This window comes from Pongo pygmaeus, chromosome 6 (assembly GCF_028885625.2).
Source record: "Pongo pygmaeus isolate AG05252 chromosome 6, NHGRI_mPonPyg2-v2.0_pri, whole genome shotgun sequence".
NCBI classification, from domain to species: domain Eukaryota; kingdom Metazoa; phylum Chordata; class Mammalia; order Primates; family Hominidae; genus Pongo; species Pongo pygmaeus.
The window spans coordinates 65,162,189-65,176,462 of NC_072379.2; the positions used below are offsets into that span (position 1 = coordinate 65,162,189).

At 38.7% G+C, this 14,274-nt stretch overlaps 1 protein-coding gene across 2 annotated transcripts in view; it reads right to left on the minus strand.

Annotated features, from left to right (window-relative positions):
* Positions 1-1,969: 1,969 nt before the first annotated feature.
* SP4 (Sp4 transcription factor) overlaps positions 1,970-14,274 on the minus strand; it is an 87,094-nt gene continuing 74,789 nt past the window's right edge. For both annotated transcript variants that reach the window (XM_063667482.1, XM_054495898.2), the window contains exon 6: positions 1,970-5,673. In XM_063667482.1, the coding sequence (XP_063523552.1) occupies positions 5,426-5,673 (248 nt within the window). In that variant the 3' untranslated portion in view covers positions 1,970-5,425. The remainder of the gene's footprint in view (positions 5,674-14,274) is intronic.

A 14,274-nucleotide genomic window follows, 5' to 3' on the forward strand; every position in this document is an offset into this window, starting at 1 on the left:
GTAGAAAAAGAGAGGTGCTGAAAAGTTCAATAACTTGCCCACGGTTGTGTGCCTACTAAGTGGCTGAACCAGGTATCCAGCCTGAAATCCTCAGAATCTCCGTTGATCTCTTTTGGCATGGTGCTTAGCTATTAACCAGGGAGATCAACCCTCTGCATTCTAAATAAGCCTTTATGCTCCTTTTCCTTCCCTCTCTCTCTTCCTTCCTTCCACTATTTCTGCTTGAGATTACTCTCAGGTATCCAAAAATAAATTATTTCACTGCCACCTGTTACTAAGATGAACAGAGCCCAAGGTTTATGCTAATCAGCCAATCTTAAAAGAATGGAAAATACATGCCTTAAAAGTTCTGCTACCGAATTACAAGTTGGTTGTGTGTATATTAAGCAGGCATTACTGTTCGGGCAGTAAATATAGCAATATATTATTCAGTTTCACAAAGGAATAAAGTATTTCAAATTTGCTGTGACACTTGAAGTCTCTGCACCCCTATAATTAAGCATCTGAACTTTTAATTAAAAAATAAACAATACTGTATATTTTTCTATCTTCAAGTTGTCATTACCAATGGCATTGTAAACCACACCCTATTAGAATTGCTTTTAGGACTGCTTCAACTTTCCTTACTACACCAACAGCCTTTGTCAATTTTCAAGGTGATTTATCCCCTTTTTTATTATTGTTTTTCATGTGGCTGAAATTCCTAGAAGTACAAGAACCAAACTATATTAAAAATTGAAAAACACAATGACATTTTCTAATTGCATTACCCTTTTTTTTGAGACAAGAGACTCGCTCTGTCGCCGAGGCTGGAGTGCAGTGGCGTGATCTCAGCTCACTGCAAACTCCACCTCCTGGGTTCAAGCAATTCTGTCTCAGCCTCCCGAGTAGCTGGGACTACAGGCACACGCCACCACACCCGGCTAATTTTTGTATTTTTAGTAGAGATGGGGTTTCACCATGTTGGCCAGGCTGGTCTTGAACTCCTGACCTCGTGATCCAACCACCTCGGCCTCCCAAAGTTCTGGGATTACAGGCGTGAGCCACCTCAGCTGGCCTGCATTATCCCCCTTTATACAATATAATTCTGATGCTTTCTAATGTGAATTTTTCAGGTAATTGAAGTGTATCTTTACTTTGGATAGAAAACATCCTTTGACAATTCCTTACTGTCTTGACAGAGTAGCATAAATTCTTTGATTCAGTCACTGTTATGAACACATTATTTTACAAAGTTGTAACACAACTATGCCTTTAGGACCTTGCTGTACAAGGTTCTCTATCCAAACACCTTACAGCCCCTGCTTACTACCTAAAACATACAGTGTTTGGAGTCTTCTGTCAGTGGGCCAGCGTACTTCTCTTGCTGCCTAACATCCTACCCCTGCCACCCTGGGCCAAGCCCTCGCTTTGCTATGTCTGTATCTGCTGTGAGTTTGGAAATGTGTTAGCTTAAGTTGTTACAATAATGTATTCATCATGTTACTAAAGGTCTTCATGAGATTTGCAGGGCTCTCCCAGGAGGAAGACAGTTTCTGCTTGTAGTCTTTGTGGCATCTATGTGGCCTATATTGCTTCTCAGTGATTCTGTGAGCTTACATAATATTTTAATTATGTTTTTCGTTTTCAGGTCTTCCTATAATTTCCTAACATTGATTGCTTAAAATATTTAAGTAAAAAGTGTCTCTAAATCAAATTTTAATTTCCATAAATGTCTAGAGCAATGGCTACAAATTAATATGCAATTTGAATTGGAGTTCTTTGGCGGTATGTTCAGAGAAATGGTGACCAGATCTCAATACGAGGAATTATGAAGGGTGGCCAATGTGTTCTCCAGTGAGAAGCATTTAACTCTCCAGTGTTCATGATAAGTAGGTTGACAGTTCAAATAATTTATTGCTGCTTTACAGTATACATAATTAAATGAAACATGTTAAACTCAAGGGAATTTTTAATAGGTTACTTGCAATTGTTATTGCAGGCAACAACTTGTACATGATTTTATTTCCAAATCCACAAAAAACAAATTTTATACAAATCAGCACTGTAAAAATGTCAATTACAGCCCCAGAGGCTTTGCTGGCAGAATAATTGTCTAAATTCTAGAATATGGGAAACAGGTTTTTTTCTGGATTCATCTTTTTTTTTCATTTTCTTTTTTTTACAAAAAAAATTTACAAGTGAAATGTTACTACAAAACTTTTTATAAGGAATTTTTGCAAAACATTTACATTTTACCATCAACTATTTCTGTTTTAAAATCATTATGTAGATTTAATACCCTATGCTGCACATCAATTTATGTGGGATGACAACTTAGTGACATGCATAAAAAAACACCACAAGGCATTAAAATGGAGACTTAAATACAAATATTGTTGCAATAAAACAGTTATAAAATTGAAAAATAGGACCTAAACATCATGCTTATCTAAGTTTGACAAATTAACTTTTTCTCCTAGATTACACACTTTTATTACTGCTCTCATGAGAGTGTGATAAATAATGACTTAACATCAAGTTCTAATGTAATCAGCAACACATACACAAACCTAACCAAAGAAAGTATACTGTAAGAAAAAACTATTCTAACACTGGAGTTTTACCATGATAAATACATAGCTTTGCACTGATAATTACAATAAAGAAAAGTTTTATAATGGTGGTAAAGGGAATGAACAGTGATATGCCATTAAACAAGACTCTACTGCACATCTGTGCCCTATTACTTATAACAGCTATATCCCACTGAGTCAAATAAAGGACATTGAAATATACGATTCTTCTAAAGACAGAAAAGTAGACTCAGAATGGTATGCAGAACAGACTGTCAAAATATTTCTAATTTCAGTGGGGAAATGTGCACCTGCTAACACAACATATTTTATATGCTATAAAGCTATCCAGATTCATTTGATAAATTTATAATAGGCCTCATTGTTGATTAAAAAATAACTTCCATTTCTAATGGACATACATAGGTTTGCATTAGAACTGGTTCATGGAATAATGATGCAGAGTGTTCATACTTGGTATTAACAACAACAAAAAGTGTCACTCTGAGGAAACATGATTAAAACATTAAGAAAGTTTCTTTGCATAAAAAAATTTATAGCACTGATTGTGTAGCATAATGATAGATAAAATATATATTTGATGTTTCAGCTCCTATATAATAAAATTAAAATTAACACTACCAAATGCTCCTCTGTACCAAACAAAACAACAAACCAATTCTGATGTTTTAAAGCCAGGTACATCAGTTGTTAAGAGTACATTAAATAAAATATACAAAACAATTTACAAAATCCAACTAAAATTTAAAGACTCTGTTACAAGTCTACAAAAGCTTTAAGAAACTTGAAATTTATAACCACAGTGTAAAAATTTTTTTTTCCTTTAATCTCAAAGCTTTTTTATACAAACTGAAAGCACAAAAGACCTTCAGTTTTATATAACGCTACAAAGGGCTGGCCTAAAGTGTACATAGTGTAAACAGTGATCATTACAGTATTTCTCCTTCATCAAAAATACAAGAAACATCACAATTTTGGAAGAGAATTCGCATGAGTAGTACTTTTCCTGAAATTATAGAGAATGCACAAGAAAACACGTACCTATATTCAAACAGTCCCCAAAGCAATGATGTTAATAAACTGAGCAGGTAGGTAAAAGCTTTGTTTTCAAATGATCAATTTCACTGATTATGATTCTGTGTAAATACTTTTTTAAAACAAAATATTCTTATTAATATTTAAGTTACTGGTTTATAATCCAAATTTTTTCACATGAAACTTTTGGCCATCTTTCCTAATAAGACCCTTTCCTAGCCGGGCATGGTGGCTCATGCCTGTAATCCCAGCACTCTGGGAGGCTGAGGTGGGGAGATCACCTGAGGTCAGGAGTTTGAAACCAGCCTGGCCAACATAGCGAAACCCTGTCTCTACTAAAAATACAAAAATTAGCCAGGCGTGGTGGCAGGCGCCTGTTAATCCCAGCTACTCAGGAGGCTAAGACAGGAGAATCGCTTGAACATGGGAGGCAGCGGTTGCAGTGAGCTGAGATCGTGCCATTGCACTCCAGCCTGGGCAAGAGAGCGAGACTCCATCTCAAAAAAAAAAAAAAAAAAAAAGACCCTTTCCTGTAAGACCCTTGCATAAACAATAATATAGTTTTTTTCTTTAGTCACTTACTTCACTGAAAATTATTCTGCCTTTTCAAAAATAAAAGTTTTGCTTCATAATATATCTATTATATATTAGGCTAATTTTTAGGGAAAATTCAGTTATTGATACAACATAAAAACATTACTGTGTTATAATTCCTAATTACCTTCTTACATAGCACTAGAAATAAAATGGGACTGGCCAATTTTTAGTAGAGGAAAACAAGAATTACAATGTAGTTAAAAGAGAATTTTCTGCTGGCCTTGGAAAAAAGTATAATTCTTTCTTTGGCTACCAAGTCAAAGCATAAAGAATTCTGCACATTGTCAACATAACTCATATTTACAAAATACGAAACTACAGAACAATTTACACTCTATGCAAATATTTCCAATATAAACATTTTAAATGAAATTTTGTGGTTCAACCTAGGGTTAGGAATATAATCAATCCTAACTTTAGAACATTGCATGTTAAGATGTCTCATTTTATTTTTCTGAAGCTATGATGAGTTTTGTTTTAACCATTTTTTTCCCAGCATTTTCCTAAGGTGTCAACCTAAAATTTAACCTAAGATTTAACTCTACGTTCCTCTTGTGTCTCCAAATGGAGAAAGTAATTGGACTTCACTGATTGTCTGCATACACACTACTATAATGTAGTGGTAATAAAGATCTGAGATGCATCTCAGATTACTGTTTTGGAACTGACCTAATTCAACTGTTGAAGAATTTCTAACATTTAGAAAAGACGGCCAAAACTATTTTCGGTTGATTTTCCAAAAATCAAGCTAAGGAAATACGGCATTATCCCTATCATCAGTTAACTATCTGTTTTCTGTGCTATAGAGAAAAAGAATACACGTAAATTATTACTGAGTGAATTTATAACAAAGTACTTTCAAAGAAAATAAGTCCAATTAAGGTCCAGCCTGCAAATTACTAAGGTCTTTTTAAACATGTTAACACATGATATTAAGAGATGGGAAGATTCTGTCTAAAGGTTATGTGATATATTTCCAAACAACTACAACTTATAGTATGGAGGAAATACTTTTCTGTTTCCAGTACATCAGTTTACTTTTTGTATTTTTTAAAATTCAACACTTCATGTGTTGACCCCAAAGCCTGGAATACTTAAAGAAGCCAAGAATGAAAACATAATTTCCTACTCTGTAATCCATTTGACCAGCCCATTTCCAGATTTTCAAAGGTGTGTAAACAAGTGCAGCACTAGAGGTCTCTGTTATAAATAACTTTTCAGAATTCTTCCATGTTGGTTGAAACATTGGGAGTTGCTGGATTCGAATCTTGAGAAATGGCTGCAACTGTGACAATTCTTGGGGAGCCAAGCACCTCTGTAACAGATGAGTCCAGTTCTCCCGAGGTAACAATGGCAAGAGCTGTCCCACCACCTTTTTTATTCTGGTGCGTTTTGACATGTTTGGAGAGATGATCACTCCGCATAAACCTTTTAGAACATTCCGGGCATTCAAATCTCTTTTCACCTACACAGAAAAACAGTAAATGGAGTTATACACATTTTACTTAAGTGAAATTATAATTTTTAATAATCTCCCTTATGGTCACATTATATGACTTTTTGTACAGTTTCACTAGTTGCAAAATGCTTTGTTTTATTTAAAAACGTTATCAAATAAGCAATGCAAAGAGAAAGACCATGTGATTGAGACGAAAAGACCTGAAGTTTAAGCCCTGCTTCTGCTGTGAACTGGAAATAAAAGCTGGAGCAAGTAAATAGCCACTAGAACCCTCAGTTTTCCCATCTACAAAGCAAGAGGGTTTTTAACAGACAATTTAAAATATCTCTATCAGATGTAACAAATATATATAATGTTCAAGGCTCATGTCCACTCTTCTTCAAAACTGCTAACCTGGGTTTTAGTTTTAATCTTGGAGGCATGAAATATCTTAGAACTATTTCAAATAAACTAAGTTAATTTAATAGTGTACTGAGTTCTTTACAAGGCAAAAATGGGAGGCAGGCACATGCTACATTTAGAATTTAATAAAGTTTTTAGGTTTCATAAGATAACAGTTTCTGTTGTCCAAAGCAATTCTTAAATATGTTTTCTTCAAAATATAAGATAGTTTTACTGGACCGACTTCTTTGTTTTGGAATAAAAGCTAGTTTAATGTTAACTAAAAATAAAAAAGCCATTTTGTTTTTGTGCATAATAAATGAGGCATATCAAAATTTGGCTAACTGGTTTATCCTGATGTGCACAATGAATAACTGTTAGCCATAGATCTTCCCTCTAAAATTGTTACTTAAGGGACTGAAATGTTGTTTTCCCAGTCTGATAGAACTTGGATAATAAGTGATAGGGTTTGGCTCTGTGTCCTCATCGAAATCTCATCTTGAATTGTACTCCCATAATTCCCACATGTTGTGGGAGGGACCCAGTGGGAGATAACTGAATCACGGGAGTGGGTTCCCCATACTGTTCTTGCGAATAAGCCTCACAAGATCTGATAGTTTTATCAGGGATTTCCGCTTTTGTGTCTTCCTTATTCTCTCTTTGCTTGCCACCATCCACACGAGATGTGATTTGCTCCTCTTTGCCCTCCGCCATGATTGTGAGGCCTCTCCAGCCATGTGGAATTGTAAGTCCAGTTAAACCTCTTTCTTTTGTAAATTGCCCAGCCTAGGTATGTCTTTATCAGCAGCATGAAAACAGACTAATATAATGAGAAAATTCGATTTGGATAATTTTTTTCTTGGCCCTGCTTTTGACTTACCAATAAAAAAATCTATAGGCTCAAGTTGGTCCATGTCAGACATTCTCTCTTGTTCTTTACATTCTTTTTTTCTTTACGTGTGTGCTTTTACTTTTGAGTAAACTTTGAAAAAACCATTAGTCTTCCTTATTATTGTTATAAACAAATATTAAAACCTACAGGACCACTGCACTCAATACAATATTGTATTAAACATCCATCTGAAGTAACACAAAGAAGATGCACCTCCATGTTATACCACACACCAAAACACATGCTACAAAGATTTAAAACCAAGTATTAAAAAAAAAGGAAAATATTTCTATAACCTAGTTTGGAGGTACTTTAAAAAGTACAACAGGTTATTTAGACACTATAAAGGAGAGAATAGACAAATCTGACTACACAAAAATAAAATACTTTGTATGACTTAAGATCTCGTAAAGTTAAAGGAGAGAAAAAAAAGGTCAACAGAAGCATAAAAACAATGTGATAAAATTTAACACATTTTGATAAGAGCTCTTGGCAAACCAAGAATAAAAATTTATTTCTTTTACCTGCTATACCCCTACATATAATTAATGGAGAAACTTTTGAACTATTACTTTATACATGAGGAACAAGATAAGAATGCTATTATATATATATCATTACTATTTTCAATATAATATGAAACATTCTGACGAAGCCAACATATAAGACAGTAAAATGAACTGAGGTACAATCATTGGAAGAAAAAAAAATTGAAATAGATTATTATTTACAGTTATTACTATTTACATAAATAATCTGAGAAAATAAACAATTAGAATAAATTTGTCAAGTGGCCAGATTCACGATCAATTGATAATAAGCAACACCATCCATTAATTATATAAATCAACATGTAATGCAAATGTTGAGGCTACAGTGAGCCACTGCACTCTAGCCTGGATGACAGAGCAAGGCCTTGTCTCAAAAAAAAAAAAAAAAAAAAGTGTGTAGACAAGGCCCTGACCCCAGGTCAAACGCAAACTCTATGTCAAGCCACACCTGACAAGCCTGGTCTTGGTATCTTATTCCAGGGTCTAGCTAGGTTCTGACAGGAGGAACCTGGGATTTCTCTGTACAAAGGTGGAGGCAGTGGCCTACTTAAAACAAACAAACTGTATTTAGGCTGGGTGTGGTGGTTCACACCTGTAATCCCAGCACTTTAGGAGACCGAAGTGGGTGGATCACCTGAGGTCAGGAGTTTGAGACCAGCCTAGCCAACATGGTAAAACCCTGTCTCTACTAAAAATACAAAAAAAGTAGCTGGGCGTGGTGATGCACGCCTGTAATCCCAGCTACTTGGGAGGCTGAGGCAGGAGAATCGCTTGAACCGGGCGGGGTGGAGGTTGCAGTGAGACTTGGATGCTAGGAGATAAATTACCTGCTGTAACTGCCCTGGGTGTGCCTGCCTACCAGACACTCCATCTTGCAAGACCACCATTAAAAGTCTCGCTTCCATTGTTTGTGTCTCCAAGTCCATTCTTTGGGTTTGGACAGGTGAATGTGTGTTTCTCACAAACCTGGGAGCCTGTCTGGGATCTCTGTGCCTGCATGGAGTGGGACTCCAGCCGAAAGGGGAGAACTGTCCCACCCGATTTGGGTGGCCCACTCTGTCCGGGCATCCTGGCTCCCCACAGAAGCCACAGACAAACCTGAGACTGTTATTCAGGAGGCAGCAGAGGTGACACAGGGAGAAAAGCAGGCACTGCAGCAACCAGGCAACCTCGTGCAGGAGCCAAGGGAGGAAAATTGGACTTTGGTGGTTGGGCATTTTCAGAGGTTGAGTGTGTGTGACTGAGATGTACCCTAGATATGAAGCAAGTGCGGAGTCCCAATCCATGGTTCCGTTCTCCTGTGAGAAGAATGGACAAAGAATGGTCGGAGAATGGATGAAGTGATTCTTGGGGTGTGCAAGAAACCTCCAGTAGGGGGTGCTGAGAACACAGGGAAAAGCTCAGACACAGACTGACCAAAAATGGGAAACAGAAATTCTAGGCCTAGGGGACAAGGGAAAGAGGGAGCCAAAGAGACTCCCTCTGACATTTACCAGGATAGTCCTATGGCCTAAGTTTGGCTCAGATAAAAATTAGGTGTGCCAAGCTTTAATTCTCTATGTGAATAATAAAACCCCAACCTCACAAGAGATAGGTTATGCTCTCTGCTGGATCAAGGAATTAGTCCCCATATTCCCACTTAAAGAAGAAAAAGAGCCTAGTAAAAATCACTCACCCAGGGAAAAGCCCTGGGACCCTGTCATCCATGCCCCTCCATACATCTCACAAAATAGGGGACAGGAAAATCAAGGGGCAACAGGAGGGTTACAGGAGGAAAGACCTGGACACCATGGCGGAGCCAAACCAACTGCTCCTCTAAATCCTTATCCAAATTTAAGAAAAGAACTAGAACACTTTAAGAGGGATATTGAGAACTTCCCTATTCCTTCCACACAGCAGGCACCTGGCATGTTCCCTCTTAGGGGAGTTCCCATGGGACAGGGAGAGACTGGCTTTGTAAATGCTCCTCTTACAAGTATTGAAATTAGGAATTTCAGGAAAAAAATGAAACCACTCCTAGAAGATCCACTCGGTTTAGCAGACCATCTGGACCAATTCCTAGGATACGGCTTTTATACCTGGGCTAAAATGATATCCGTCAAGAATATCCAGTTCATAGGAAAAGAAAGGGGAATGATTAGGAGAGTGGACATGACCATCTGGGAGAGGCAACACCCTCCCAGGCAAGGAGTCTCACCAGCCAAACAAAAATTTCCAAATGTTAATCCTGAATGGGATAATGATCCCAGGGACTGCGCCCAAATGTAGGACCTCCAGGAACTAATAATTAAAGGGATCAAGGAGTCCACTCGTAGGACACAGGACACATTCACGATTCAACAAGAAAAAGAGGAAACTCCTTCTGCATTCCTATATAGGCTCAGAGATCAGATGAGAAAATGCTCTGGATTAGATCTAGAGGACCCAGTAGGGCAATGCCTTTTGAAGGTTAACTTTGTAACTAAGAGCTGGCCTGACATTACCAAAAAATTACAAAAGATTGATGGATGGAAAGAGAAACCAACTGAGGATTTACTGAGGCAAACTCAGAAGGACTTTGTAAGGAAGAGAAGCAGAAACAAAAAGCAAAAATCATGGTTTCCACTGTGGAAGAGGTAGTCAGAAAAGGGTTACATCAAGATCCCCCCACTTAGGAGACAAGGGAATTATAGACTTTGACACAAAGAAAGAAGGGAAATGCAGGGAAAAGGTCCTAAGACTATGAGTGGATGTTACAAGTGTGGAAAGACAGGGCATTTTAAGAGAGGATGTCCTAAATGGAAAAAAGAAAAGGTGATACCACTTATGACTATTGATGAAGACTAGTGGGGGGCAGGAGCGCCTTCTGAGTAGATCCCACGAGGAACCCTTAATAAATTTGACGGTGGGACCTGAGGAAGAAGTGACATTTTTGGTTGATACTGGGGCAGCTCACTCCTCCCTAATTCACCAACCAAGGGGTACAGAACTCTCTAAGGAAAAATTGACAATATCAGGGGGAAAAGGGGAGGGATTTCAGGTTTCAATATTTAAAAAAATTTTAATTACATCAGGACCAAAACAAATTGAGGGGTCACTTGTTCCTGAAGTAGGAACTAACCTCCTGTGTCAAGACCTGATTGTGAGATTGGGTTTAGGATTAGGAATAGAGGAAGGACAAATAAAAGTAATGATGGGCCTCCTAACAGAGGAGGAAGAAAGAAAAATTAATCCCCTTGTGAGGGTTAGGGAAGGCAACAGAGGGTTAAAAATCACACCCTTACAGATTAAACTAAAACAACCAGAAGCAGTTTGCAGAGAACAATATCCCATTTCTACTGAAGGGAGAAAAGGTCTCCAACTGGTAATAGAGGGATTGATTAATGATGGACAATTAGAACCCTGCATGTTACAATACTCCAATTCTCCCAAAGAGCCTGATGGGTTGTATAGATTGGTACAAGATCTAAGGGCTATAAATCAAACTGTCCAGACCTACCACCCTGTGGTGACTAACCACTACACCCTCTTTAGTATAAGACACCCTATGAACGTAAGTGGTTCAATGTGGTGGATCCAAAAGATGCATTCTGGGCATGTCCCCTAGACTTTAGGATTAGGGAACCTCTTTGCCTTTGAATGTGAAGATCCTATAACTAGGAGAAAACAACAGTACCTCTGGACTGTGCTGCCACAAGGTTTCACAGAAGCCCCAAACGTATTTGGTCAAATCTTAGAAAAAGTCCTGGAGGAATTTCAACCTTCCAGGGGAACCCAGTTGTTACAATACATAGATAATCTTTTAATTTCTGGGGAGAGGAGGGCCCAGGTATCAGAAACCACCACAAGCTTAATTTCCTAGGAGAAAGGGGATTGCGAGTATCTAAGAACAAACTGCAGTTTGCAGAAAAAGAAGTTAAATATTTAGGACACCTGATCAGTGAAGGGACGTGAAGAATAAACCTAGAGAGAATATTGGGAATAGTGGGTCTGCCTTTGCCTAAGACAAAAAAGAGAACTCCACAAATTTTTAGATTTAACTGGCTACTATAGGTTATGGATTGACGCATATGATCAAAAGACAAAGACTCTATATATCAAGTTACTAGAAGAAGAACCCGATCTCTTGCAATTGTCCTCAAAGGAAATTCAGGTGGTAAAAGAGCTAAAGCAGGCCCTCATTACAGCCCCGGTCCTGGTCCTCTCATCTTTAGAGAAACCATTCCATCTGCTGGTAACAGTGGATCACCCTTGGGGTGCTTGCTCAAACCTGGGGAGGGAAGAGGGAATCTGTTGCTTTTGCCTCCAAGCTTCTTGATCCTGTCTCTCAGGGGTGGCCCAAATATGTGCAAGCAGTGCTGCCACAGCCCTGCTGCTAGGAGAGTAGAAAGCTAACCTTTGTTGGGGCCCTAAAAGTAAGCGCCCTACACCAGGTCAGGAATATATTAAACCAAAAGCCGGGAGACAGTTTGAACACATTCTTCATAAAATATGAAGCCGTATTATTAAGAAAAAAAAATTATTTGCTTGTAACAACAAATATTTGCCTAAATGCAGCCAGTTTCCTATGGAAAGGAGAGGAGAACAAAGACATCAGACCAGAACTGCTTAGATATCATAGAATAACAAACCAAAGTAGGACCAAACCTTAGGGAAGCTCCACTACATGATGGGATAAGGCTATTTGTGGATGAGTCGTGACGAGTGATAGATGGCAATGCTGTCACTGATGGAGATAAACACTCCCTATGTGAGAAAGGTAGATTACCTAATGGCTGGTCAGCCCAAATCTGTAAATTATATGGTCTTAACCAGGCCGTAAATCTCCTTAAAGCCGAAGAAGGCACTATATATACTGATTCTAAATATGCTTATGGGGTAGTACACACTTTTGAAAAAATCTGGACAGAGCAGGGTCTAATAAATAGCAGGGGAAAATAATTGGTACATGGGGAACTGGTCAAACAGGTTTTAGAAAGCCTCCTGCTTCCAGCAGAGGTAGCCATAGTTCATGTAAATGGTCATCAGAAAGGGAACACTATAGAAGCTACAGGAAACAGGCTTGCAGATGAAGCTGCTAAGCAAGCCTCCCTGGACAAAGAAATTAGACTATGTAGCCTGCTCCCAGACATCCCTAAGCTAGTATTAAGGCCCCAGTTTACCAGAGAGGAGGAGGAAGAATTAGACAGGACAGGGGTCACTCAGACTGAAGATGGCAAATGGGTACTTCCTGAAATAAGTAAACCCCTAATGAGAAAACTAGTATCTACATTACACAAATGGAGTCAATGGGGACCCCAGCCTTTGTGTGATACAATACTTAGGAATTATGGGTGTATAGGGATTTATACCCTTGCGAAACAAGCATGTGGAAATTGTGTAACTTGTCAAAAGATAAACAAAAAGATGATTAGAAAACAGGAAGACCTCCCAGAGTAAGACCACTTCAAAACATTCAAGTAGATTTCACAGAAATGCCCAAAGTAGGAAGACTAACGTATTTACTGGTGATGGTAGATTACCCTTCAGGCTGGGTAGAAGCCTTTCCCCTTCCAACAGCCACTGCTGGGAATGTGGTCAAAATAATATTAAAACAGATTTACCTAGCTTTGGACTGGTGGAAAATATTAATTTAGACAATGGAAGCCACTTTACCTCAAGGGTGTTAAGGTGAATTATGGAAGGTTTACAAATTAAATGTGATTATCTCACCCCTTGGCATCTCCCTTCCTCTGGAAAGGTAGAAAGAATGAATCAAACTCTCACAAAGCATATCACCAAACTAATCTTAAAAACTAAAATGCCTTGAACCAAATGTCCCCCAATAGCATTCCTTAGATTAGAACAAGCCCCAATAAAAGACTTGGGATTGTCCCTCTATGAGTCATTATATGGGCTCCTATATTTGCGCAGAGCTACAGATCTTCCGGCTGTGGAAACCAAGGATCAATTTTTAAAGAAATTATATAGTGGCCATATACTCCACCCTGTCATCTCTTAGGTTAAAAGGACTTCTGACTCAAAGTTCACCTCTTGAGTTCATGGCTCACCACTTTCAGCCTGGTAACTTGGTGCTGATTAAGACTTGGAAAGAAGACAAGCTCCACCCAAGCTGGGAAGGTCCCTGTCAAGTGCTCCTGACCACTGAGACAGCCATGCGAACAGCTGCATGAGGTGGACTCACTATACTTGAGTCAAGGGACTGGTAAAGGAGACCCTGGAAGGGAGGGGAAAAGACCAGTGGAAAGTACATGGGTCACCTGAGGAACCCTTAAAGTTAACTCTGAGAAAAATCTAAAAAGAAAACATGGGCTGGCCCGAGTTCTGGAAGAGTCTTGGTTATATGGGTTAGGGGCAGACATCACAGGGAAAGACCCCCTAGGGCGACTTATTCTCAAACTCATCAAAAACTCAACCTCCCAAGTGTCTGGTACTGCTCCAAGCCCAGGCCCTAGTAAACACTTTAGTCCACCAAATAATGATCCTAAAAGGCTAAAAATAATTGAGGTAAAGGATGTAAAGCAAACCTTAAAAACTGAGGGTATGGGGATGTGAATGCCTGGGTTGAGTAGGTCACATTTTTGGTACAAGCCCTCAACAAGAGTAACTACTATGCATGTGCTGCGGGAGGACCTCAGGCATGGGTGGTTCCATTTCCCCTAGGATGGAATACTGATCCTGAAGGAATGCGTTGCATGTTGGCTCTATACCGAGACACGGATGCATGGGAAAATGAGACTTGTAAGAGTTCGTCATTGCTCTTTCCCGCATTGTGGAGAGGGGTCAGAATCCCTCATTCTCTAC